We start from the raw sequence: 27,667 nt of genomic DNA on the forward strand, positions 1-27,667 counted from the left end.
TGGAAGAACTGTCGTTTTGGGGGGGGGGGGGTTCCTGGGGGTCATGTGGAGTTAGCGCTCAAATGTTTTCTTGCAGGGTCGGGATGGGTTTGGTTGGGTAATTTTACAAACGGGTTTGACACCCAAATATAGATTTTCTCCTGGGGCGATTCCTTGGAGCATTTGTTTAGCAACATAGGGGGCCCTTCTGAGCCTGAGGGTTAGGAATTCATCACATATATTACACAATTAAATATGAATTCTACTTTCTTAGCTTGGGGCTTCGTTTGGCCATGGACTCAAACTGCATGGTAATAAACAATGATATGCAGGCCTATGCATTGTGCTTGGCCGCCGTGGCTTCCTACTGGCATGACTGGAGATTAACAATGAATTGCATGGGTGAAGCTAGTGGGGGCCAGGGTGGGGGGGGGGGGGGCAGGGGGACAAATGTCCTCCCCAGAAGTCACTAATAGGCCTACCGGTAGATCTACCACGGTTAGGTGCCAATTTCGATATATGGCCGGCCTATAATTGTCTCCGTTATCTTCGGCCAGGCTAGCGGTGAAGGAATCCATCTCCAGCCACATGTGCAGTTAACATAGAAGAGTATTTTCTTCTACCTGGCACGAATTTTAGCTTCAAGGAAAGTCGTTTTAGTGTCTCATTCGAAGGGCGACGGCGCAGTTCAGTGTCCGTCTTACTCAAGGACGTTTAGACGAAACAGCATTATTCTTCTGAGAGTCGAACTCAGCCCCGTAATATGAACCCAGTGCTCTGAATATATTGCCACTCGTGATTTCCCCATTGCTGTTCCAGGTTGTGTCCATTTCTTGAGCGTGCATGGTAGATACTATGGTTGTGCTGATCTCCACAGTGATGGAATGTCAACAGTGGAAGTACGCCATCTTATAAATGGTAGTTTTGCTGTAGCTCTGACCATGAAATCAGGAAACGGGAGCAGCGTGAACTACTTTTTTGATCTATACGAATACACTAAGGCAGGTTTTTTTAAATCTCACATTCAGTTTTCTGTCTCAGGCACAAAATCTCCGCGCTCTTAAGTCGGAAGCAGAAGAAGATGTAAGGTCTAAATATATTTTCGTTGTGGGCAGCGTAAAGCCGCTGAGTTTGAGTCATGTACTTGGAACAATAAACAACATAGGTTTGGTAAGTTATCTTTGCTTTATTTTTTCTCACTGTTAAGCGCATGCGCTAATATTCGGGAGATAGGTTCATCCTGAATGTTAGCGCATTGCACCTAAATACTCATTAATACGGTATACGGTTTTTATTACTGCAGTTTGACGGGCGCTTTGATGAGGATAACCCTCCGTACAGCTTCAAGCGTATCGGGTGCCTAAACGAAGGCAGAGAAGTGTTTGCCAGTGACAAGATACCTATCTGGTCTGTCAGTGACAAGGGTTACATCGTTGCTGTCATCACGGGAATGAGAAATAGTGGGGTAAGCCAAAGTAATAGTCAATAAATCAGTTCAAAATGTGGAAAAAACCCTCCGTCATGTCCGTACTTCACGCGTGTATAGCTAGGGAGATTTTACAAAGCCGCCGAAACGCAAACGCGAACGCCGCCTTTTCCATTGTTCGAGACATATTTATCGGGAAGTCAAACAATTGGATGGGCGTTCACGTTGGAGTCTCGCCGTTTTTTTTGGAAAACACCCAAATGGCACGCATTGCCGGGAGGTATTTAGCAGTGTCAAGCTACCCAGTATTTGATCTGTCACAGACAGTAGTTCATAGGCTGTCATCACCGGGATTAGATATACAAGTAGTTGGGTAGGTCTGAATCCGTGTAGCTGTGACTTGTCCCGTCATTTGTCCTATCATTACTGAGCACTCGTCAAAAACTATGTCGTATTCCATTTCAAAACATACCAATTACACATGTAAAAAAAAGCCAAAATTGATAGCGCTGTCCGAAACAACTTGCTAATTAACAGGAAACAATCATTCCATGAATGAAAAATATACAATTCCAATCCGCTCCAGTCCAGTGTTTTCGCGATCAAGTGTTTTTGAATACCCCGTCTGGACAATATGCGTCTCAGCACATTTATACGTGATGGTTATCCCCGGTTTTGAACATCTCAATCCATATTCCAGGTATATCTTTTGGATAGCAGAAATCTCGGCACAACCGTGTTGGATGTCTCGCGCCTTGAAAATCTTAATCCCTACTGGAATAATCAGATCTGCAAGAACTTCAGCCCGCAGTCAGTGGCATGGCACTGGAACGGTCATTGGGTTCTGGTGGCCGGGCGGGATCTCTCAGAGCAGAACGGCGTCGTGCACAGCATGTACGCACTTGGAATATCTTTCAAGTGTCCCGGGAAGGAACAGGTACGATTCTGCTTTGCCTACCACTATTTTTTACGAGGAAATGATATCATCACGGTGTGCTGTTTTGGCCTTCGGCCACAATGAAATAGTAGGTTTGGCTACCCTTGCGAAGAGCTACGGACGACGAACTACGAAGTATGCAAAAAACGTTCTATCGGCGATTTTCATGTACATTTTTCCAAATTCTTCCTCCAGCTAAGCATAAAAGATGATTCATGAGTGTCGCAACCAGTAAAATCGTTTTTCCTTCTGTAAGTTTCTTTAGAAGATACGCCTTTCTTGATAACTAGATGCATGTAGTTTGTTCTGGTTGTGCACTAGAACATTTCGTGAGTTGAGACGAACTAACCTGGGACTGGTGGCATTAACTTGCCGTTATCTCCTTCAGTTCAGCCCTTAGACTCAACGCCAAGTTAAGTAAAAGCCAGCGTTAGTGACAATTTGAAGAACCGGGTGAATTTGCATAGGGGCTAGTGTAATCTATAACAGATTTTTTCGCTCTCTTTTGAAGGTTATGTGGATGAACACTGTCGGAGGTACAACATGCCACAGCTACCGCATCAGCGGTCCCCGGAATGGTTTCTTGGTGTGGTTTGCCCTCGGGAGAGGCAGCAAGAAACGCGATTACAAGTCCGTGGTTGCTCTCTGCCGCAACGATGGAGACAAGGGAGAGATCCTGCCGGAATTTAATATGTTCAGGCTGACTTTGAAAAAGAAACGACATCGAAGGATGAAGAAGAAAAATGCCGACAAGCGGCCGTCCATTTAGCACGCACGCAAAATTTTCCGATTGTGGCGTACGCCTTCCCTCTCACGCATGCGTCTGCTGGAGACGAGAACACCAGCTGCTTACGCACGCAAAGAAGGTCTTTAGTCGATACTGCTGCACGCTGTCAATGGAGAACACTCTTTAATATATCAGTAAAAACAAGTAATTTGGTAGCTCTTTTTGCACCAACTGTGATTTTTTTTATTGCGAAATTTTGCTAGATGCCAATACTTGTTTGCTACTTTGGAGGCCACTGTTTACTATGTCCCTCTGTCTTTGACTTCGTGGTCTGCTTGCGGACCTGCGTTGCGACTGGGGTGTCCGTCACTCTGCGTCCCCCAGCTGAGTCAACCGACCCATCTTTCCCTGCTGTTTCTGCTAATTGCTCCGTTTTGCTTTTGAAAGACACTGTAGGATTTTTGAGCATTTCAGTTGATGCTCCCTGTTGTTCAGGTTCCGTTGGAGCTTTGAGTCGTAACATTTTCTTAACTACCGCGGCGAAATGCCTTTTCGTGCTTTTGGTTGCTGGTTCGGATGGTCCGTCAGTTGCCGTAGATGGTTGACCTGCTGTAGCTGGTATGTTCTCCCTATCCAGCCTTGGCTTCCTCGAGTCAACCGATCCATCGTTCTCTACCGCTTCTGCTAGTTTTTCCTTTTTGCTTCTGTGAAATACTTTGGGCTTTTCGAGCATTCCATTAGATGCCGCTTGATGTGCACACTCTAAAACTCCCTCCGCCTTCGTGGAATGCCTTCGGTCCTTAGTTGTGGCGTGGGTGGCCGTCCCTGTGCGTTTCCTTTGGCACGCCGACCCCTCGTTCTTTGCCACTGCTTGCGCCGCTGATTGTCTCTTTTTACTTTTGTTAGATTCTGTGAGCTTTTCGAGCTTTCCATTAGATGCCACCCGTTGTGCACTTTTTAAAACTCCCTCCGTCTCCGTGGATTGCCTCCGGTCATTCGTCGGGACTTGGGAGTCCGCCCCTGTGCGTTTCCTTTGGTTCGCTGACCCCTCGTTCTTTAGTACTGCTTGCGCTATTAATTCCTCCTTTTTGGGTTTGTGAGACACTGCGGGCTTTTCGAGCATTTCATTAGATGCCGGCCGTTGTTCACGTACTGTATGACCCTCTGCTTTCGTGAATTGCCTCCGGTCCTTCGTCGGGACTTGGGTGTATGTCGCTGTGCGCCTCTCTTGGTCCACCGACTCCACGCTCTTTGCTACTGCTTGCGCTGTTGATCGCCACTTTTTGCGTGTGTGTGACACTGTGGGATTTTCGGGCACTTCATTTGATGCCGCTTGTTGTTCAAGTTCTTTTAGACACTCTGTTCCGGTGGATTGCCGCCGGTCCTTCATTGGCACCGTCCCTGTGCGCCGCTTCCTTGAGTCAACCGACCCCTCGTTCCCTACTGCTTCTGCTAAATGCTCCTCTTTGCGTTTGTGAGATACTGTGGGCTTTTCGAGCATTTCAGTTGATTCCGCCTGCTCTTCACGTCGCGCTTGATATTTGAGTCGGAACACTTTCGACACCACCGTGGCGAGATGCCCTTTCGTGCTTATGCTTGCTGGCTCGGATGGTCTATCAGTTGCCGAAGATGGTTGTCCTGCTATATCTGGTATGTTGCCCCTTTCCTGCCTTGGCTCCTCTTTATCATTTCCCTCAGTAATGCGTTGCAGTACAACTTGCATCAATCTCTTAAGTTTTGTGGGTTGTTGCTTTTTGCTCGCCCCTGGTACTGCTGACCCTCCTGGTCTTTCGGCTCCTCCATCCGTTGCAGATTTGTCATTCCTCGCCTTTGGCTGCCCTTGACTGCCTCCTTCATTCATTAATCCTTGAGAACTAGTGTGGTTACGCACCTGCAATTGACCAATCAGCTTCAGAACAATCTGAATTTAAAACAGTTCAATACGGAGTCTGCGAACGAGGTTGTATTGGTAAATACACAGGGCCCCGCATCACTAATAGACCAATTAGCATCAATGCATGGTCCCACTCCCAAGTAGGGCTGCTATCTGTGCAATCATAATGTAGTTCCTCTGAATTCATGACCTAAGCTGTTTCTGCTAAACATTCTGATGGACTTTGAGCCTGATGTTTGCCGGCGTAGCTTTTGGGATCAAATTAGCCATCTCAAAAGATATGCTAATAATTTTTTTGTGGTTCGTAGCCACAGGATCATTTTGTTGGCATTCACTCCTGTACACTTGCGCGTACTGTTAAATAGAGCCAGATCACTCCCAGTGGCAAAGCGATAGAATTCTCAATAGATCCTTCAAGGAGCATAATAAAATGGCTCTTTTTATGCAGTCTTATGGAACTTCAGTCATCTCTTAGAGCTCTTCGATCAAAAGCGACATATTTGTGAGACACTTTTTGAGTTTTTTAGGCCAAAATACAAAAATTAGACGAAAGTACCTGTAAGTTGAAGTTTAATTAAGATTCTATCGAACCCTCAATTGGTGGGTGAGATAGAATCATGGTCAAAAACACATTTTTGGCGACCTCTGGGAGCCCCCCCCCCCCCCGCATATATGTACATCCCTGAACAAGTACGTGACCTCTTTTTTATATCCGTCTATTTTATCCTTACCTTCTCTTGAAAGGTGGCTGACAGACCTTCATATTCATCCCGCGGATTGATGACAATCTGGTCGAAGAAACGCTTAAGCATGACGACACAGTCATTCCAGGTGCAAACAATCGCATGGTGCTTAAAATACGCATAACCGAGACGGTGGCCGTCCTCCTCAGTCACCAACTTCCGGTCTTGCGCACGCCGTATAATCCACTGCCAATTATAGGTGGCGCCAAATGGTAGCCTAGCAACTGCGCCCCACCATCCATGAGCGACCTCTTTTGCCTCGAGTGCGCGGTTAGCATGACTGTCTCCAAAGCTGGGGTGATTGCCGCGCAGCAGGACCACTTTGCCCCTGAGGTGAGGCTTGTAGACGAAGAAACATATTGTCGTCTGCCTACTGACCAGCATTTGTTTTGCCGATTTCTGCAGAATGAGATGCGCGACTCCGAGTTTGTCGAGCCATTTCAAGAAGCTATCCTTGTCATCTTCACCAGGTTTCGTTTTGTCTGAAACTTTAAAAACAAATTTTTCGAGGTTTTTAATAATCAGATTTGTATGGCTTTCCTACTTCTAAAAACTGCATTGCAGACAAGCGCAACATTACTCTGTGATGTACGACGAAATAATTACTTGTCTGCTAGTAGATGAAATCATAACCGTCATCATCATCATCATCATCATCATTATCATCATCATCATCATCATCATCATCATCCTCTTTCGGTTTTTAACCCTTTTCCGTTTATTTCACCGCTTCTTAATTACAATTTCTCGCGCGAGGTGGCAATCACACGCATATAACATAATGTCAATTTTCATTTTGCCTTTTTGGTTCCTCCATTTCTATCATTCCCCTAATTTCTGTTGTTTCAACTCCTTTTGTTTAGTTCATTATTTTTTGTTTTTGTTCCTCACTCCAACTCTCTATATACTATTTACACCTAAGTCCACTGTAGCTCAAGCACACTCAATACCGGTAGATGGAGGGGTCTCCCTTAAATCATCTATCCAACCCTCTTTTACTGGTATAGCATATACGACAGTGCTACATGTACTTTGTAAAAATAAAATATCAAGTTTTTTTTTCAAGTGTCGCACGAACTCGTGTTTAACAAAGAAGTATAACTAAAATGTGTCTCTCCGACCGGATTCGAACCAGTGACCTAATGATTCCAAGATTTTACGCACTACAGTCCTCCGCTCTACCAACTGAGCTAGAGAGAGATCGATATAATGCGCACTCTACTGTAAGTACATACACGGGTTACCAAAATAGGTCAAGGACTTAAACTTTTGCTGATACGTGACCACACAAGATATGCACGAGCCAGTCCTGGCTGCACTTCAGAACTTTTGTACTGGATATGGTGATGGCATGGTTTACGCATAACTACCAATCAGCTGACAAAGCCAGAAAATAAGGTGAATCGTCGTCATTTGCTGGCTCTATCAGCTGTTTCTCTTCGAAATAAAGGAGAAAATCAATGGACAACGCAACTTCAGTGAAAAAAATACTTTCGCTTCGGTGTTGCGAAGTACTTTCCAATTTGGGAGACTTGCCAAAAACAACACATTTAGCTGAAAATGGAACCTAGATTGCCCCGAAATCCATTTGTTGGCAACTTTCCAATTGGGCATGTTGGGAGTATTTCAACACCGCGAAATCCATTTGCGAAGTAATCGTTCTTCGAAAAGGCACCAGATCGATTGTGTAGTTACGTCGATATCTAACATGTCCAACGAATGAACACTCGGATGGAAAGAAAATGCAAATGGATTATTGACATACATTGTAGCATAGATCTAGTAAACGCCTCTTGGTGTTGCGCATGACCTTTTATCAAAACCACATTATACAGGTCACGTGATGTAAATAAACGCACATGGTCCGCACTTTGCACTTCAATACCAAATACGGATATGGATTTCCCCCGGAATTTCATGATGCATTTGATAGGTTATGCGGAGTGCATGCTCTGTTACTACTGCTATACATGATACATCCATACATTCATGCATTGGTCTGTACAGAAAATCCTAATGCGTGCGTCACATGCAATGAGATGTACGTACTTTGTTGGCCTGCTGCCCTAGGTTATGGTAGTTGATAAAGCTTGGAATCAGTGAAACCTTGGAACCAGTGATAAACCTTGGAATCAGTCCTAAAAATGCATAAAAACATGAAATAATGCCATTCGAACCTAACGTGGTTACGAATCAACATTTGGAGCTTATTCTTACATGATCAGATCGGAATTTTATGGTAATTTAGAAATCTGTCGCATATCCGATTCAATAGTCTATATTTTAAAACAACCCAGTTGTACCTCGCCTCCAGTGTACAGTACTGATCTCCCAAATATGGGAAGACACGCCCACCACACACCCATAATATGGACCAATAGCGCTCCGCTTATAAATACGCCACCACCACACGGGGCCTTTTCGATCAGACGAGTTGCTTGGGAAGTTGGGGGCCTGTCATGCATTATGCATGGATAAGGTTGACGACTATGTCTAGGCCTAATTGTCTATGATTGACTGATATTTTATAACAAACGATGAATAAAAGAAGCCTAGTCATGTATGTTTATTACCGAAGTTTGCGGATGAAAATTTCCTTCGCCGTGAGCGATTTCTTACATCTTCCAGTACGCATCGAGGGATGCAGAGATCTTTGTGTCGTCACCAGTTCTAAACGGGTTTTTTTATTCACGTGTGTGTTTGTCCTATGATCTCGTGCATCTAGTACCGAGCATAATACTTTATCGTCTATGGAATACAAAACAATCATAAAAACTAATTTTTGCTTCCATTGAAGAGAAATAAAATATTTTAACGACCACAGTGCATTGCCAATTGATGACGTCATCCTCCACATTAAAAATGTTGGCTTCTGAACTAACTGGCAAATTGCTATCAATAAAGTCAGCTGGGACGAGACTGTCAGTTGGGAGGGTATAAATCGTGAAAGGAACGCACCCGATTTCCCGCGCTATTTGCACAGTGATTCCATGGTTTACATTGAATATTCCAAGGTTTATCAGTGTTTCCAAGGTTTCACTAATTCCATACTTTATCAACTACCCTAGGTTATAGGCCATTTATGAAATAAAAGTTGGTTTTACGATCGTCTCTGCTCGCTGTAGGCATAATTATTTATAGTTATATTACCGCCATGTTATTATTGATTGACGTTCATTCCCGATGAAATATCTGCCATTTAATCCACCTACTTACGAAGTTCAATTTACCAGCACAATTCGATTATTCCTTTGCGCGAATGAAGCCTGTATGTGCTTCATAAAAAGGCTCTAAAACAAAAAATGCTGAACCTGATCGGGCGATCTTGGTATCATTCCTCTCCTAGAAAGATTTCTCATCCACTGATATCAATGGTTTAACCTCCTGGTGGTGGAAGTATCCGGTTGCGTTTTTTTGGACCACCCTGTATTGTGACATTGGTGGTCGTGATTGATAGGTAATTTCTTCAGAGAATGTATCAAATCCATCAGGCATTCAAAATTTCTATGATTACCTTGATGTTTAAAAAATACGGGCTAGTGTTTGAATGTTTATGTTTTTCATGTTTTTAATAGAAATATTTTATTCGTGCGCGATATTGCTCATTCTAACATTCACGCATTCACGATCAGACATGTCGGTTGAAAGGACGACATGGGTTATCCGACTTGCAATCCGAAGATCGGGTACTCTGTATTTCAAAGCTTTTCATAGAAGTGTAAAATAAATGTGTCGAACGTATTCACTTTTTGAAACTCGCCCTTGTTTCATTCATATCTCCTTATTTTGGTCTAAGATTGGTCGAAAAACATCACGAGAAGACTTAATCGGTCTGGCTCTTCGATCGCCTTGGTCTCATTATATACATTGCAGTAAGGTGTATCACTCTAGCATGCTGTAATTTAACAGCAGTAGCCACACTGTCCACATTCGTGAAGGATTTCTATTCTATCTAGTGAAGGCAGAATGTTTTGTTTAAGATGAGTGGATAGAACATCATCATGGTCAGCCTTACTTATCATACGATTGTAACAAAACAAAGAGGAGAGTTATTTCATCATCAAATCAAATTTTGTTTCCTTTATAAAACGACATGTCAAACGTCTGCAAAATAAGTCACATCTGCCTTGAAAGATCTGGTCACACCATTTTTATATGTTGAGGTAATGCACCATCGCACAAATAAGAACCTGAATAATTGACAGGTTTCGCAAGCCTTACAAAAAGCCACAACATTCGAAGTACGGGGTGAATGTTCCATGAAGCTAAAACTGTCGCTAAGGTGGGTTTTGATTAAAATTACCAAGCCAATATGCACCTGGCCTAATACCGGAAAGGGGCGATGGCCAACAAAACTTGACGTAGATGAGGTAAAAGCTCTTAAATATACCCAGACTTTCTCTTTGGTGAAGACGAGTCCTCGAAAAAATAGCCACATTTTGAGTGAAAACTGCAAATAGGATATCAAAGCCAGCACGCCGAAACTTTAATATGTTAAGACGTAATTTCAAAGCCCTTTGCCGATGGTGTTCATTATCCAGGACAAAAACCGGCGATATATTTTTTACTTTACGTTTATGTAAATGATACTCAACGAAACTTATTACCAGATGAAGAAAACGTGAATTGCTGAAAGCTCCAACAACACAGTTTTTCCAACATTATATACTGAATAAAATTATCCTTTTTCAGGGCAGGCCAGCTCGACGAATTGGAAGGCCTGTTTGACTCTCGGCGAGCTGGATGCGTGCTAAAATACTAGAAAAAGGCGGTAGTTTAATACAAAAATGAACTTGCAGTGTTTAGATGTTACCTTTCCTGGCCTTTTGTCGTGAAACGTCGCTTGCTTTGCGAATATCTTGATTATAACCCACAGGAGTTTTGGTTTTGTTTCCCGTCTCCATCGCTGGTGTTGCTATGAACTACAACGGATGCTGGGAACGTTCCTGGAAATGACGTCATGACGGAGGGGATGCACTTGCACTACGTCATACGTGGCATGACGTCATTATTACGCAAAGAGTTTGACCTGCCGAGTGAACCAGCTTGTTCAAAACACAGTATCAAAGTCACAGACTGGGCAAAAAGCTATTCCTAGTTGATTTCAACTATTATTTCTCAATTGGCTCTGTTAATCTGTTAATTGGTGAAAAGCAAAGGTGAAAATCAGCAAGATTCAGCGAGATTTGGGAAGTATTGGGTGTATGAAATGCCGCACATTTTAGATATATTTCGTCCGGTACCGGTGCAACATCTTTGGGTGTCATCGGTGACACGGTTATCTGTGTTTGTCATCCCCATTGAAATGTCTTGCGATCTCTATAGCTGTATGTTGTACGGAAACACTGGCATATGGGGAACAAACAAAGGTGTTGCACCGACACACCGCTCGATCAAGCTATCCCCGTTATACCCGAATTTCATGTGAACGGACTACATGTATATAAATGGTAGTCCAAAGCGTTAAAACCGTTGACTACGCACGTCAACTTGGCGACGTTTTAACTGATAATGAGTAAAGACTATAAAATCCGGAACATATTAAATCGAAATAAACCTTCTCTAACAACTCAAGGAATAAATTATTTCTTTACACAAATTATTATTTTCCGTCTGATTCTGCAAGATCGCACAGTAATGGACGTATGGACTGATTCATGTCAAATGTTGTACATTTTGAGTTCGAGAGAACTTTCATATCCGGCCACGTTCCGTTGTAAAAGTAGAAATGTCCTGCGGGAAAAAGTCTCCGGTCCTGTTGAATTACAACGGAGTATGGTATTTGGTCTACAAAGAGGCCATGTAATGACTGTCAGAGATTTAGAGCACATACACTTCTCAAAAGCCTTAAAGGGTATTTAAAGGGTTGACCATCATACATGTAGGTACCGCAGTTTTGGCTACAACTTGATATCCTAAAGCAATTAGAACTTCTTCAAAATGAGGTGAATGCCAACTTGAAGGGTGGGAGTCTGTTCTCTTAAACACAATTTTGTACCCGGCTTGGAGATCTTTCAGGCAAATGCATAACCCGTTGACCATGCTGCTCTGTCAGAAAAACACTCAACGAAACGCGAACATTTCCATCCCATTATCCAAGCTGTTACTAAGAATACGAAACATGTCGTTTTACAGGTATCTCCCTGTTCTTCCTCTCACGCTATTGACCAAGTCGAGCGAAGCAGTCCTCGCGACGATCACCAACATTCCCTTGCGCTATTGACCAAGTCAAAGCAAGATGTCAACGCGGCGATCGCCCAAATACAACTCACTCCAGATCCGCCGTGCCCTGGTGCGGCTGAAGCCAGATCATCCAGCTAAGAGCATACCTCGGGGCGCACATGGCATCGTAATACGTTCCCTGGCTAGTGCAGAAAGGTCTGTATGAAGGACACTTACATTCGAAATAATTCTTGTAGGCGGACTTGCACATTTGGTCCCAGGAGCAGAAAGACTAAAAGAAAGATACGGACAATGATTATAGTTTGGACAATAGCGCAATGCTTGTAGGCCTACCGCTGCCTCACGCGCACTGCGTGTTCGGCATTCTATTACAAATCAAATACATGTAAATAAAAACACCGCAATAACTTAGTCCAGGAGAAGGAGCTACACCCATTATTCGACTTTTTCATTTCGTGCACAGGAGAGTACTGGCTGGCACTAACTTCTGGATGCCTTCTTCTGCGCTCTCTTTCGAGCTATGAGTTTATGATGAGTCCCATCATTCATCTTGATCCTCGATGTGCATGTACTGATATTGTTCAGCTTCCAGACATCGCGCAGAGGCCAGATGCAACACTGCTGGAAGTTCAGAATGCTATCTTTAATTTTCGAATAGTTTACGAATGATCTCAAAAACAAGCAAACAAATAGTTATGTTTGTTTTTGATTGCTCGGAAATGATATCAGATTTGGGACGAATCACAAGATGATTATAGTATGGGCCTTATCTAAATAGGAGACATTCCATTTGCATCGAATCTGTATGGACACGGAGCGGTTGTTTACGTTACTGTTTATTCAGAAAAACTGACTGCATTCAGTTTGGAGGACCATAATCTGTGTAACGAGCATTCATGATATAAACTTTTTATGAGACAATATATTCCGTTCAGATTCTCTAAACAGTGGCGTTTAACGCAAATGCAATGTCAGGAATGCCCCATCACATTGATATTTCGCCATTAAATTGAAAAATTGGTCATTTTGCAGCTCACTCCTCAATGCGATTAACATGTATTTCCAATTTGAGCGGGGTATCGCGTTAACTGCGTGGCGTGGACAGCGCATAAGTAGGTGCTATCTGGTTGATGAATTAAACATAGAACTTAGCACCAGCAGTTACTAGATGGAACTCGTTTGACTCATCAGCGAGTGAGAGTGGTTCTGTGGCCAGTTTCAAGTCAAGGCTGGCCGGGACTCTGATCTTTAAAGAGTAGTTTTTGTGAACGTTTTCTGTGTGCAGGATACTTGGAATGGGTGCTAAACAATACACCTTTTTAACAAAATACTCGTTTGCGAGGCGCTTCACTTACCGGGAATCCATACATATATTTGTCTATTTTGTCATCTATCTTGTGGTAGGAGGTTTCAGCCAAGATGGCGCCCATCGTTACCATGGCAACCAACAATCCTACAAATTTCCATATCATTGCGATTTGTTCTCTTCCCTTTGTCTACAAAATAAGACAGGATAAAATATACTGATTAGAAAAAAAGGCAAAACCATAATTTACCGCGGGCAACGGCTGTCATTGATGAAAGCGTACTTTGTGGCTGACAACCAGATTTAGCAGCGATATGCAATTTGACGTCTGAAGCTTTGATTTTTTTTTTAATTTGCTGAATTAATGACAGTTCAAAGGATCTTTCTGTCATTAGATGAAAAAATCAGATGCCTTAGTTTGCATTTGTTTGAAAAAAAATGATTTTGAATACTGCAACTCCGATCCAGTCGCACCATATATTTTTCCTTGACAATATTTTCATTCCAAAGAAATACGTTTTTTTAAAGTTCTGGAAAACATTAGTTTCAAGGTTTTTCGGCCAACATAGATATACCAATTCCCCGCCAACAAAAAAAACGTTTTCGCTAAAAAGAAAGGAAATCCTAAAGGTTTTACAAATGCCGATGAAAACCTCATTGGCGCATCTAATGTTGCAATCATATGTAAAACACAGAACACGCTCTTTGTTTTTGGTGTCTATACCTGGGCAAGAAAGACCCCACTCAAGTTGACAATATGTACGGATACTAGTAACTCACACAACGTAGTGAGTGTAATGGTTACGTATGTGTATAAAGTGTAAACAAAATTCATATATCCATCATGTCCATCGAATCTGAAAAGATTTGTGCAGACCCATGACAATTCTGGTTCCGGTACAGTTTGTCGCATTCCATACGGGCCGCGCTTGCCGATCCTGCTTTCACGACGCACCGCAACCACAGTTACCATGATTCCCATTGTTTCCTTCCTCGTGACGCAATTATTTCATGACGTCATGAGCCATTGACCATTCACGCAAGTAGATTTATTCACACCGGCGCCACTGTCCTGAAGTGCGGATGTGGGACATCATGTATCTAAAAATCGTCTGCTAGAACATACAGGACAACAACGTCGGCGGAGACAGTTGTGACATTTCATTGCAGACGAAGTAAACGTCCTTTTCTTCTCGATTTACGTACTTTACTTCAAAAAGTCAATTTTAACAATACTGCACAAATATAGAGTGGTCTTAAAGTTCCATTTGGATGGAGATTTGACGGACTGATTTGGAAATTCATTCCAACCATGCAACTGTTTCAGAAATGAGAAAAAGCTCCAGGGTGTCATGACATGCATGATGTGTCTTGCCTCTGCATTTTCGTACTCGAGGGTTTTCAACTTTCATATCATTGAAGAAATAATTCATTCCAATCTACAAGTATATCAATCACATCATTTATTTAAAAATCGTCTGCTAGGACATACAGGACAACGTCGGTGGAGACAGTTGTGACATTTCAATTTTCATTGCATAGAGATTTGACGGACTGATTTGGAAATTCATTCCAACCATGCAACTGTTTCAGAAATGAGAAAAAGCTCCTGGGTGTCATGACATGCATTCAATTATTATTTCACCACAAAGAGCTGCTTCTTCAGCAGATATGAGACAGCTACCGGGCCGGGGACTATTTCTTTATAGGGCCTTATTGTCCAGCGTCTCCAAGGAATTCTATTTTTAGAGTCCAATGGGGGGGGGTTGGGGGGGGGCCTTCCCCCAAATGTACTGACTAAAACCTGTCACTTTCAGAGAACGGGGAGGGGGTTTGGGGGACTCATCCCCCAATGTACTGGCTATATATGTCAGAAGGACGGGGGTTTGGGGGGCTCCCCCATGTCAAACAGTTGTGTGAGTTCACTAGAGATTGCTCTTTACATATTACATGGAGCTTGGAGCAAGAACACATTTTACACTCTATAATGCACGGCTTCCCAAGATACTGATGGATCGGAGTGGCTACCGAAGAATGTTCATGGATGCTTTACCACGAAAGGGAGGTTGCCAGACTTGCTGGATTGATGTTGCATCCCTCGATGCAGGGGGTGTACTCGTCGCAAGAGAGAGATGTGCTGACGTAACAGCTCATCGACGGGCGTAGCCTTGAGGGATGTGGTGTGTCAAAACCTGTCTTCGGCCCGTTTCGGTCCCCGCGGAATCGGTCAAAAACAACAACGTTCTCGCGAAAAAACTGCCATGAAAGTCGAAAATATCTTCAGTTTCGTGATTTAGGTCGAAATAAATCGAATACAGGGAACGAGTTTACAATCCCCGATCACACCCCAAAAAACGGTCATCGGTTGACTAACGAAGCACCACTGTTCAATGGATTAATAGTTGAATGCGATCAAACTACGTCATTTCCAATCGGGGATTGTAAATTTTAACCTGAATTTCTAGTACCCGGTTCATCTATTGGGCTGTGAATGCCTGAGAGTTTTCTCCTTCTTCGGGGTCGGTAGGCCTATATATATTTTGAATGCCTAAACTAAAACCAGGTAAATTGTAGTAATCACCAAGGTTCATCTTGGTGTTTTCTCTATTCTGGAATGTCATGAGCATACGAAAGATGGTGGTCACCTCTCTTCTGTCCGTGTCTCGGAGGATTTTGCTGCCAGTGATTGATGTGAATGAATTAATCAGCCTGCAATTTGGACCAACACCGGTCCGTGTCTCGGGGATGCTGCTGCCAGTAATTGATAGGAACATATCTGACTGAAGCTCACATTTTGACCCCCTGAAGCACTAACATGGAGCAATTTTGATATGTTTGAATCCACTCTCCCTTCAATTAATTAGTAAATTTAACTATTTCATAGCGATTTCTTACTATGCTGAGAGTTTCTGTACTGACTGTGAAATTCGTTGGGTAAACTATAGAATTATTTGTAACTTTTTTCTACTTGGTTTTAGCTAGAACAACTAACTATGGTTGATTCACAACTATTTTTACAAGTTTCACAGTTGGTACAATAGGAACTACCACTACAGATTTGTGAACCCACCAGTTCAGATTGTTTGATTTGTCCATTAATCCACGTCTGATTTCTGGAACAACGGCAGAGGGTGTAAATTAAAATGTCTGTTGCTAATCAGAGCAGAGCGCACCCACTCAATTAACAATCGGAAAACAACCGGATCAGGAGTCGGTGTTGGTCCAAATTACTGGCTAATTGAATTGGAGTGTCTCTAATATTAAGTGCGATCACGTGCATGTCAATCATTTGAATTCTAAAGAGAGATGTAGATAGAATCAATCACTTGAAAAACCGAAGGATCCAGAAGTGATCGAACTTTGGGTTGAAAGGATACCATAAAGGAACATACATAAAGGTAGAGCTAAAGATTATGAAATTTTCTAACCACTATGAAACTTCGCCTTTTTAGTCTTAGTACCTTCATTGATTTATCATCCAATGATGTTTATTTTGTTTCAATAGATCGTTGACAGATACCGCGCGATAGAGCCTTCTTGGAGGAGACATCGCCAGTCTGAACTCGGGATATCAATAACCTACAGTTTATCAGTCTGTCCTGATTGTGTTCTGATCGGAGTAAGGAAAAGCTATGTGATAGCATTGAATAACATTGCTATTTTCGAATCCTACGAGGAGGTTTATGATGATATTTTGCCGTTTCCGTATGATACCCCAGAGGATACCACTCAAAGATAGTTACGATGCGGCGTAGTATTTGGCAAACAAGGGTAGCAAGACAGAGCGAACACTGAGTCATCTTTTTGTTCACTCTTGACAACAATGGGCTATACTGATGACCTCCGATTTCATGGCCGCATCATTAGCTGTTGCGGCGCTACCGACGACCTACTTCCATCTAACATTCTCTTACCCAGAAAGGTTGAAATAAGTTGTTTTAACTATCGAAATAGAACTTTACCATTATTCATCACTACCTTTTTTAGCGACAACAACTTATCAAACAATAGTTTCACTATTTCTTTTTTCAAATTCACAGAAACAGGAACGGCGAAATCAGTTAAGTTATAGGAGTGCATGCTCCAGGTTAAGTCCTAAATCTCGACGGCGCAGTGTGTTGATCAGCCATTTGTCCCAGACATCGATGGATGCGGGTCACGTTTACGATATGCTCATTATGTCTTATCATTCCTGGACCAAGTTTTGGGATGAAGATGAATATTTCACGAGCAGCAACCGAGTGTTGAGCTTGATATCCAGGGTGGAGGACGCCACTCGTTTATTGATGGATTCTCCAAGGCAGACATCAGATACAAGCATATCTCTGCCAGTATTGTCGTCCATTGCGCGTGTATTGCATGTATGATATACGCAAATGCATGCAGCAAGAATAGTCGAACAAAATCAAAATGCAATAAACGTCCCGATTTCCTAAATATTTTCGAGTGTGCTCTTTCTGTTTAATATTGTTAAGGCGAATATCTATCAGCCAATTAAAACTGTTCATGGGGCAAAACTCGCCTCGCTTCAAATCATCGTCTGCTTTACGAGCCAAATCACCTTGCCATTTTTCACACTATATACAGAATACTGCGTATAAAAACACCAAAGAGCACTCCGTTATGGGAAGAAATATTTTGGGTAAAGACTTGAAATACACGCTGACGACCTTTTCCAAATTTTTGAAACAAAAAGGACACAAGTCCGGCAGTTACGTGGGTGAGCAATTTCAGCACATTCATGATCAGATTGAATTGCGGCCCTTTCAAGCACTGACAGTATGCATGGTATAGGACCACCTCACCACACTGCTATCACTGCGCCAGAGTTGATGATCACCAGTAAACAGGTCAACTGTTATAATCATTACCAATAGAATAACAGATACAGACATACTAATATATGGACCATTCTCGTAGTTAATACGCGTGACTCATCCAAAAAACATAAAGGCTCTCACATAGTGAGGACGTTTCGTTGGGGCTTTTCCCATGGGCTTGATGCGTCGATAGAATTGCAGTTCAAACAGGGCGGCGTGCCTAATAGGCAAAACAGCGTAATGAACATTGCATAATGTGCATGCTATGTGAAAGAATGCAGGCTTGTGACTATGGGGATATCAATTTTATTTTCGATTGATTTTGGCGCGTGAAGATGCCCTTTACCAAAAATATAATAATGATTCAAAAAATAAGTTTCACAATTATAAAAGTCTCACTCTCACCAGCGATGGCGATGAAACTATATCACCCCTATTTACTCAACCTGCTTTAGTGGAAGCCAATTAATTGAAGCATGATTAATGTCATAAGAATAAACCCCATTACTTCTTGTTTCCATTGCAAAATCTTTTTATCTAGAAAAAATAGATCATAAAAGATCAATTCGATTTTAAAACTAGCGTCACTTTTGATTGACACCCTGTATCTTTGCACGCTATCAGTAGACAATAGCTAAGACCACAAGGGTGATATGTCCCGGTTGTTATCTGAAATATTCATGACAATGTGCTTGGATGGAATAAAACATGGCCGGCAAATTGGTTCGGAGTTTGAGTTCAATTAATCAGGAAGTCACCCAGGGTTGGACTCACAGTCGATTTGGTGAACTGTGGTTGAAATTTACGTCGGATCGAAAAGCTTTCTTTCAAGAGACGACACCCTTCTTGCATATTGCTTAATCAGACCTCTTTGGAGGGAATTACTGGGGAAGCATCTATTTTAGGTGTGGGTATCATATTTCGACTTGTACTGAAAAAAACCTCCTTGGAGTATAGTTTAGTGGAAACATTAATTCAATAAGGGGCGCGCGCTGTATCATCACATGACCAGTTTTGCTGGCAACGTTTGATGATACTTCCGCCTACCGCCCACGCGAAAAGCACGGATTTTGACGGACATTATCTCGACGTCACTCCATGACTTCCACCTGACAATATGATCATAGGACATCGACTTTCCTTGTTTTTTTTCTGTGTAGCGAATACCAGCTAGCTGGCATAGTAGGGAATTGCTCAATCGGGCCTTTTTGTTGGTCTCGCTCGGCTAACGACAAGCATATCAAGCATGATCAAAGACTCAAAACCTGCCCCTATGTAAAGAAAACTTCCTAGGAATTTGCATACCGTACGCCATGACCCAATATAATCGTCAACACGCCGTGCGATAATGAGAAAGATTTCTAAAGCCGAGATGCCGTTATTTCAAAAATCAATTCATCTATTTGCTAATTTTATCAAGAAAATGTATTTGGAACATCATATAATTATAACAGACAGTGTGAAAACATTTTGGATACTTTATTTTCGGTCAATCTCGTTTTAGAGATCGGTAAAGAATTTGCGGGAAATAGCTTCACGTCACGTGATGAGACATTTCAATCAATCGATTTCTCTGGCAAATACAGTGCTCATCAGCCAGCAACATGTCAGCGCTAGCGTCCTATGAACATCCGAGCAGCTGTATCGGACACTTCCGAGCATAAATAGCACTCGCGAAGGTTGCCGAATGTTTTTGGTTTCATGATAAAGCAATTTTGCCAAGCCACAAGATGTCCGGGATGATTGGTTTTGATCAAGTTAATCTACAATAGTTCACAAAGAATGCAATGAAGAGAGATGTCATGCTTCATCAATTGGCCTGGTATAACCACAGGGGAAACAGGGAAAGGGAAATAATGGCCAGTTTCCGTTAAAATGTAAAGTATGCATCTGTAACGTACCTATAGTTTAACCGTTCACAATAATCATCGTAAAAGAGTTTATCATGTTTGACGATTTTAGCATCGTTTTCATAATTTTGTTTTTGCAAATTTTTACGTAATTTTGTTGAGAACCCTAAAATACATTATGTGTTTATACGAACAAGCGTGATGATGTGAAGAAGATATTTAATATTTGTTTTCAAAATTTCGAAAATTTGTCATTCAAGACAAAAAACCCAACTGCCATATGTTTTGGAGAAGTATTTCTCCATGGTGGTTTGTTTATCATTGACAACACGTGACCAACTGACTCTGTTTTGAAATATATATGCATCACCAAATGTTATGTCAAAGGGATCAGATTGAATAAATATTGATAGCGGTCTGAATAATAGCGCAATCGAACCAGGGACATTATCTGACTTTACTTGAGTGGACTATGACATATCTTATAAGGACACTGTAGTCATAAATTATCGAGAAGACATAGTCAACCTTCGGTCTGCTTTTGTTTTCTTGCTTTCGAATGATAAGTATCGGATATAGACGATTATTGATAGATTGTCTGAAGCATGAAAGGTCGAACTCGAAAAGGTCCGGTTTTGAAAACCAATATCATGAGTGTTGACCTTACTATATTCGTCGATAGTTGCCCGGGTCATTTGATGATTGTCGTTTGTTTTTTCGAGTCGGCATTGTAAGCTTTCTTCCACCATTCTGATGTGTGATAGTGAGGTCACATCGTTACGTTAAACAACACTTCCCCCATGTGCCTGAAATTGTTTGATACAAAAAACGCCTCAACTGTTCTACTGTGTTAAAATGAATATCGGGCAAAGACTTCAGAGCTTTTGAACTTAAACGTGTTAATGGCTGTCCTCCCTCAATGGCCCTGTGGAAATCGTTGAATGTCTGTGAGAGTGATAAAGTCTCCCTTCGCCCTTTACAAAAAGTCCGTCCAAACTTTTAATTATTGTGACCCGAGTAGGCTTTTTAAAGTAATTGTGCAATAAATTAAGGTCGTGACTACGGATTCTCGGCCCAGGATATATCGTTTTTTTAGAGAATAAGATAAACGCTTGTCTAAAGTTCTATCATCTAGGAAGTGGAAGGACAAAACATATCCAAAATCTGTACAAATCTCAATAACGTATTGTTATTTGATGTTAATTTCAGCACACTGACTATCTGTCCATTCTTAAACAGTATGATTTATGTTGGACGGACAGTAAATCACAATAAAAATTGTATGTCAGTAACCTAACACTTTCGTTATTTTAGGATCACACCGGGATCACTAAGCGCAACATAATATGCCGCCATCAACCTTAAGAAGATCAGTCCACATTTTGTTGATTGTTTTGTAGCAGATTTGGCTGGTAATGTGATCAGATACAAGATTGACATAATTAATGTAACATGGTCGATATCTCTGAGTGTTTAGGCTTTACATATGAGTCACACGTAAATACTTTCACTTTTAGGAATTCCACTTATTGTCCCTTTGTTTATTTTTCTGATAAATGTAGTAAAGACAAGCTCCCTTGAATGACATCCATTCATTTTGTAAATTGTAAAGTCGTTTCCACATGCTAGTGCAACCATAGAGACGATCAACGCATGGAAGACTAACTCGAGTCAAATCGGAGTCAACAGATTTAATGCTTTCATTTTTTTGTGCAATACATGGCAACTACTTATCTAACTGGAGGAACTTGGCAGCTGAGAGCTTGGTAAAATTTCCCTTTAGAATACAAATGGCCCTTTAATCAGTTGACCAATTGACTATATGTACATAGAAAAGTTGCATATTGCATGGTCTTAAATGTTATGTCCGCATTGTTTGAGGCGCTGGAGAAAAAACTACTGCACGGAATTATTTGATTTCTTTGTCTTTCTCTCGATCAAGGCCCAACACAATCTTTTCACTTTAGTAACCATGGTAGCGAAATATTTTTTTGTATTCTGTGTACATTGACGTAGTGCACTGAATTCGGATATTTTCCGCTCTGTACGGTTGATTTCTTGACAGATTTGGATGAAATGTTCAGGTAATTAATTTTTGTGTCTATTAACTCATGTGCCAGGACTGAATGAGAAATATCCAGGAAAGAACAGGGCCTATATCGAGGGGACTCTTAAAATGCCCATTGGACTTCGCTGAAGAGGTTGTTTCATTTCTGCACTGAGAATGCTAGAATCCTGGTTGGCCTTGAGGCAAAGATCAATAAAAATACAAACTTCAAAGAAATCATCCGACCAGTGGTTCGTACTCAGGAGCCCCCGACGATGCGGACATAACATATGAATGGACTTTAGATGACCACCTTAGGTCAATCGATACAAAAAAATTACAAATGCTTTCCAAATGATAAATATAGACATGTTGGCAGTTGACATTTGCGCTGTGTCAAGTATTGTGTTTTCGGCGAAATGTGGTTCCCGACGCGACAGATGATATTTATTTAACATAAAACTCCCAGTACATGACAGCTTGTGAAACAGCAGGTCACCCTTTCGTCCATGTCTCGTGTTTTCTGAACCAATATCTCTCATCAGCTATCCACTCATCTTCGTATAATATTTGCTTCTCAAGAAGCATCTTTTGCATTTTTTTGCAAATATCATACGAACAAGCGTGAGGATGTGAAGAAAATATTCATATTTTTCAAATTGGAAATTTAGTTGTCAACAAAAAAACCCAACTGAAATACGTTTTGAAACAAAAAAACTCCCAACTATAACTCCATGGAGTTTGGTTATCATTTGTAACACGTGACCACCCAACTCTGTTTTAAAATTGCTTTAGACTCATATATACGTAGACAGGGAAACTGATTAACAATACCGTAACCACTGATAGAAGTATTACAGTGGTAAGGTCACTGGTGATTTGTCATTCCCTATGCCGACCAATGTCCATCAACTTACCACAACCTGAAGACCAGGTGTGAGCCAATCAGTAAGGAGGGACCGTGGTCTGTTCATTGAGTCTAGAGTATGTGCATCGCCACGTATCATGACAATGGTCAGATTGAATAAATACTGATATTGGTCTTAATAGTTTGCGCAATCGAACCAGGGAATTTTCTGATTCACCTTATTGGACTGAGACATATTTTGATAAGGCCACTGTCATAAATCATGATATTGTGGTTATCGAAAAACACAATTAACCTTTCGATCCTCATTTGCTTTGTTTTCTTGCTTTTGACTGATAAGTTTCGGCGAACAGTTGACATCATGAGTGTTGACCTAGTTTTCATAAATACACAATAGAATAGTGGAAAATAGTGAATGTACTCATCAAAATGACACAAAATACATGTATACCAAGAGTTTTCCCCAAATGTACATATTGAGGCGGTGAATTGGCATGATGAACACACGAAAATCATCAAATGACTCGGGAAACAATCGAGGAATAGAGAAAGGCCTTTTCCGAGGCTGCTATTGGTGCTAATACACACATTATACACATTAGGAATGCGACTAGAGTCATGTCTATTCATGATGATGACGTTTTTAACTCTTGAATAGATATCGCACACCTTTCACGGCTGTGAAAGGCCTACTATTGTGCTCGGCTCTACCCATCGAGGCGGTGATACAAACCGGGTATTGTCGGGCTTGGGATCTTATTGTTGAGTGAATCCAGTATTTCGCCACCGGGCATGAACAATCTAGTATCGGCGATATTCACCATGTGAGCAATGCAACAACATCGCGGTGTAGTAACGCTGTGTCCTCAACGTTTGCGGCACGCATTGACCAACACTAAAGGAAGGGGAGACCACCGTCAGGTTTAAAGGAACTGCATTTGATAAAGATAGGATAAAGTCACTACCTGAAACTTCTATACTTGACCTATCAAACATATCGAATTGATGAGGTCACGGGTTATCCTTTTTGCATTGTCTCGGTACCCCATAGTGGGTCACACGGTCGATTGATGTTATCGGTATATTGATATTCCGAAAGCGTATTGCATCTAAAAATACGCAAAGCGTGAGGACTTGCAATACTGGATCCACTCACTAATAAGATCCCAAGCCAGACAATACCCGATTTCTACTACCGCCTTGATGGGTAGAGCCTAAACAACCGGGCATAATAGTAGGCCTTTTGCAGCCATTAAAAGGCTGGGATATCTTGCCTTCGTTTCTTCCAATTAGTCTTTAATTGCGATATGAAAAGTTCTGCTGTAGAGTCATGTCTATTCATGACGATGACGTTGTTAACTCTTGAATAGATATCCCACACGTTTCACGGCTGTAAAAGGCCTACTATTGTGCTCGGCTGTACCCATGAGGCGGTGATACAAATCGGGTATTGTCGGGCTTGGGATCTTATTGTTGAGTGCATCCAGTATTTCGCCACCGGGCATGCACAATCTAGTATCGGCGATATTCACCACGTGAGCATTGCAACAACATCGTTGTGTATTAACACGGTGTCCTCCGTGTTTGCGGCACGTATTGACAAACACTAAAGGAAGGGGAGACTACCTTCAGGTTTAAAGGAACTGCATTAAATAAAGATAGGATAAAGTCACTACCTGAAACACTCGAAATGGTAACATTAACCTAGATATTTTAAAGCCACGTTTATGAAACGCGTTCTTCCTTTAAGAGTTACATTTGCAAATCATCTACCGAATGGTTTGATGTTGGGAGACTCCCCGATCGGGGTATACTTGCAAGAGGCGGCTTCTGACAGTTCTTGCTAACGCCCAAACTAGACGGGAAATGACATTCCAGCGGATGCAACTGAGAGCCAGATGCATCATAGAAGGATGCAAAAGTCTCCCAAAGCATCGGCACAGAGTTCACGCAAAGAATGGAAGTTTCGGATGTTGAAAGGGCGTCTTTATAGTGTATAGGAACAGAACACACTGAAATTGGCACATTTTGCCACGGCCCGATCATTTATTACGAATCTAAACACAATAAAAGACTCTGCGTTTGAGTACCCTCTTCACGTGTGCGGTACACCGTACTAGACATTCATTCACTTATGGCAGGCCGGTCTAACTTAATGTAATGACACAGTAAAGCCAAATTATGAAATGCTTTTAAGACGCGGTTTTAAATGGACTTAATATCTTTCCTTTGTGGTACATTTAAGGAAGCAAATTGAAAATTTTTGTGTAACAGGTCAACATTAAATTGATCTTTGCATCGAAGAGTTCGTCAATCGATATAAATGTTTTCCAAATGATAAATATAGACATCGATCGGGAGTTTTTGTTTGTTCTGTGTCAAGTTAAGTGTTTTGACAAAAAAAGGTTCCCGACGCGAAAGGTGACATTCATTAAAACTTCTTGACTGTGCAAATATCGGGTAGTGGATCAGCAGGTCATCCTATCGTCGATGTATTGTGTTTTTTCGACCGATATCTCTCATTCCATTTAAAGACTTTCATAAGGATACACCAAAAATATGGAGAACGGCGTCGCACTATTTTTGGTTACGCTACTGGTAACTACACAGACCGGTAGGTAATAATTTACATACTCATTGGTACAATACATCATTACAAAATTCCAAGAGGTTGCCTAGGTTATTATATTTTCACGGCGATTTAGCTTGACATGCAACAAGAGTTGAATGCTAAGCCTAGAAGATCCAACAACACACAGACTAAGTTAGCGCAGATCTACGTTAGCCCAATTACGTCTCTCTGCCTTTGATGCTTTGTCCATAAGGACTCCCCATTTTAGCCCTTTTGGTGGGTCGATTTTATCAATATTGGCTTAAATACCCTTGGGATTAGCCGTTGAGTCTGTGTATCCCGGGAATATTTCCTCCCCACTAAAGAAATAAAAGATAAAATATTGTGCAGCGTCGCTTCTGGGAATGAAAAGTTCGCCAACAAATACATCTCTATCACAAATAGTTATTTTAAATTTTGAAATTGACCGAGGAATAAAGATTTTAGAGCTGTGAAAGTAAGGCATTTTTGTCGATCTCGCCTGGTTCTCATCGTTTGTGGCTTTGCCGATCAGTTAGCGTAACCCCGCCTGGAGCAAGTCGCCGAGTTTTGCGCATCAAGAGTGCTGATAGGGAGGGCAGCTGATCTATGGAACAGCTTCCTTGCTATTGCTTGGTGTTTATGGCTTAGGTTCACTCTTCAGTCGGAAACAATGGTCGATCTTGAAGGAAGATAAAACGATATCCCAATCCGAATCAAGGGCTCCAGAAACTTAATGCCCATAGTATGAATATATATCACATATTATGAGGAAACAATGCTTTAGAACTGAAAAAATCCGTGATCTTTGAGGGAATTGTTTACATCTTTGCGGGTAGGTGATGCTCGTAAAAATATTATGCCACGAAATATATTAGAAAAATTAAAGTATCACAAAATGTTTCTTTTCATTATATAATGCAACTATTTCTACTCACCCCGGGGAATCAAAATATCGAGTTCCGGTGTAAAAGGAATGGATGTCCTAGGAATGCAGGACCCCATACAATATCTGTGTATTGTCAACGAATGTGGTTAATGGTTTGGTTAGGGTTAACTACATAATCTTTAACAAAGGAACTCGGCGACTCTATTCACTTTAACAAAAGGACCGGACTTCGATTCCGGGGGGACTTGCATTTCTTTTACACCGGCAATGATTGGAGGGTCAGACCCGCCTTTTGACCATGATCAAAATGTAGCCTGGCTCTGGGCATGGCTTGTACAGAAAACTTTATAACGTTTACTGAGCGCGGCTTAAGATGGCGCTTGTTGGAACTATCCTTATTATACCGGTATACGCTGTAATCATAGACAAATTTTACATTCACACTTGCACAATTAAGTTAATTTCACTTCACGTATCTATTATGTATCAGTGCATGATTTAAGGTAGAACTTATTTGAATCTTGAATCCTGAATCTTTGTTGAGATTAGAATCACACTGTAAATACACTGTAAACACAAACCACGTTGTCAGTGTCACTTTTTCATAATTTTTGACTTGCAATCGCCATCATGCGGCCATTTAACAAACTATCGCAGATGCTATTTATAGCACCATGACCAGCTCACCCTGAGGGCTAGAAAGCATGGTGTGGACTTAATCGGATTAAATATTCCGGGTCAAATTTGTATGGTGTAAACGCCGCTAATTACAATTAGAATGTAGGATTTAGTTAAATAAAAGAAATAGACTCCCCCCCCAAAAAAAAATCTACCGCAAACCAATCATAGCAGCCAAAGAAGTACTCGTATTTTCAAACAATCTTAACTACATACCGGTTTCATCAATGAGGCCATGCTTGCGTTACGTAATGCTCAATTGATAGGTATTCGTAAATTATATCGAAATCAAACCCTGTATAGGTGGCTTATACAGTGTGTATAAAAAAAAGGTAATCCGATTTCAGAGGGTTAAAATGCCAAGGTTATGGATTTTGACAATTTACATTAAGTTTACCATTTGACAGGAGCCCAACGCATTTCCATTGGTACCTTTCTTACATTACTTCTGTTACACATGACCGAGTACAGTGTTATTGAAAACGACCTGTTCAATTGCACATTTTCCAAGTTTGGGCAATCCAGGAAAGGAAGACTGATATTTTATTCCGGAATTACTGGAAGGATAATCACTTACTTTTTATACAGCCAAACCTTCAACATGCCCTCCTTCCCTTTCGACACACAGCTGGCAGTGACGGAGCATGTGTAAGGATGTAAACTCCGGTTCCAAGACAGGTGCCAACACTAATGAAATCAATATACCATATTATTTGTCTACCAACAATCA

The 27,667-nt window shown here is 41.4% G+C and overlaps 1 protein-coding gene, 1 long non-coding RNA gene and 1 other non-coding gene across 4 annotated transcripts in view; 1 reads left to right on the forward strand and 2 right to left on the reverse strand.

Annotated features, from left to right (window-relative positions):
- Nucleotides 1-6,817: 6,817 nt before the first annotated feature.
- Nucleotides 6,818-6,906, reverse strand: Trnay-gua (transfer RNA tyrosine (anticodon GUA)). Its single transcript is given in 2 exon segments — nt 6,818-6,853; nt 6,870-6,906. It is a non-coding gene; the product is annotated as a tRNA-Tyr (tRNA).
- Nucleotides 6,907-9,883: 2,977 nt separating this feature from the next.
- On the reverse strand, nt 9,884-27,611 carry LOC135502525 (uncharacterized). The gene is made up of 3 exons (XR_010449788.1): nt 27,515-27,611; nt 13,245-13,385; nt 9,884-12,160 (listed from the first exon to the last, which is right to left on the reverse strand). It is a non-coding gene; the product is annotated as an uncharacterized LOC135502525 (long non-coding RNA).
- LOC135502517 (hemicentin-2-like) overlaps nt 25,314-27,667 on the forward strand; it is an 82,205-nt gene continuing 79,851 nt past the window's right edge. For both annotated transcript variants that reach the window (XM_064795430.1, XM_064795431.1), the window contains exon 1: nt 25,314-25,394. In XM_064795430.1, the coding sequence (XP_064651500.1) occupies nt 25,340-25,394 (55 nt within the window). In that variant the 5' untranslated portion in view covers nt 25,314-25,339. The remainder of the gene's footprint in view (nt 25,395-27,667) is intronic.

The sequence above is a fragment of the Lineus longissimus genome, chromosome 18 (assembly GCF_910592395.1).
Source record: "Lineus longissimus chromosome 18, tnLinLong1.2, whole genome shotgun sequence".
In the NCBI taxonomy this organism is placed as follows: Eukaryota; Metazoa; Nemertea; class Pilidiophora; order Heteronemertea; family Lineidae; genus Lineus; species Lineus longissimus.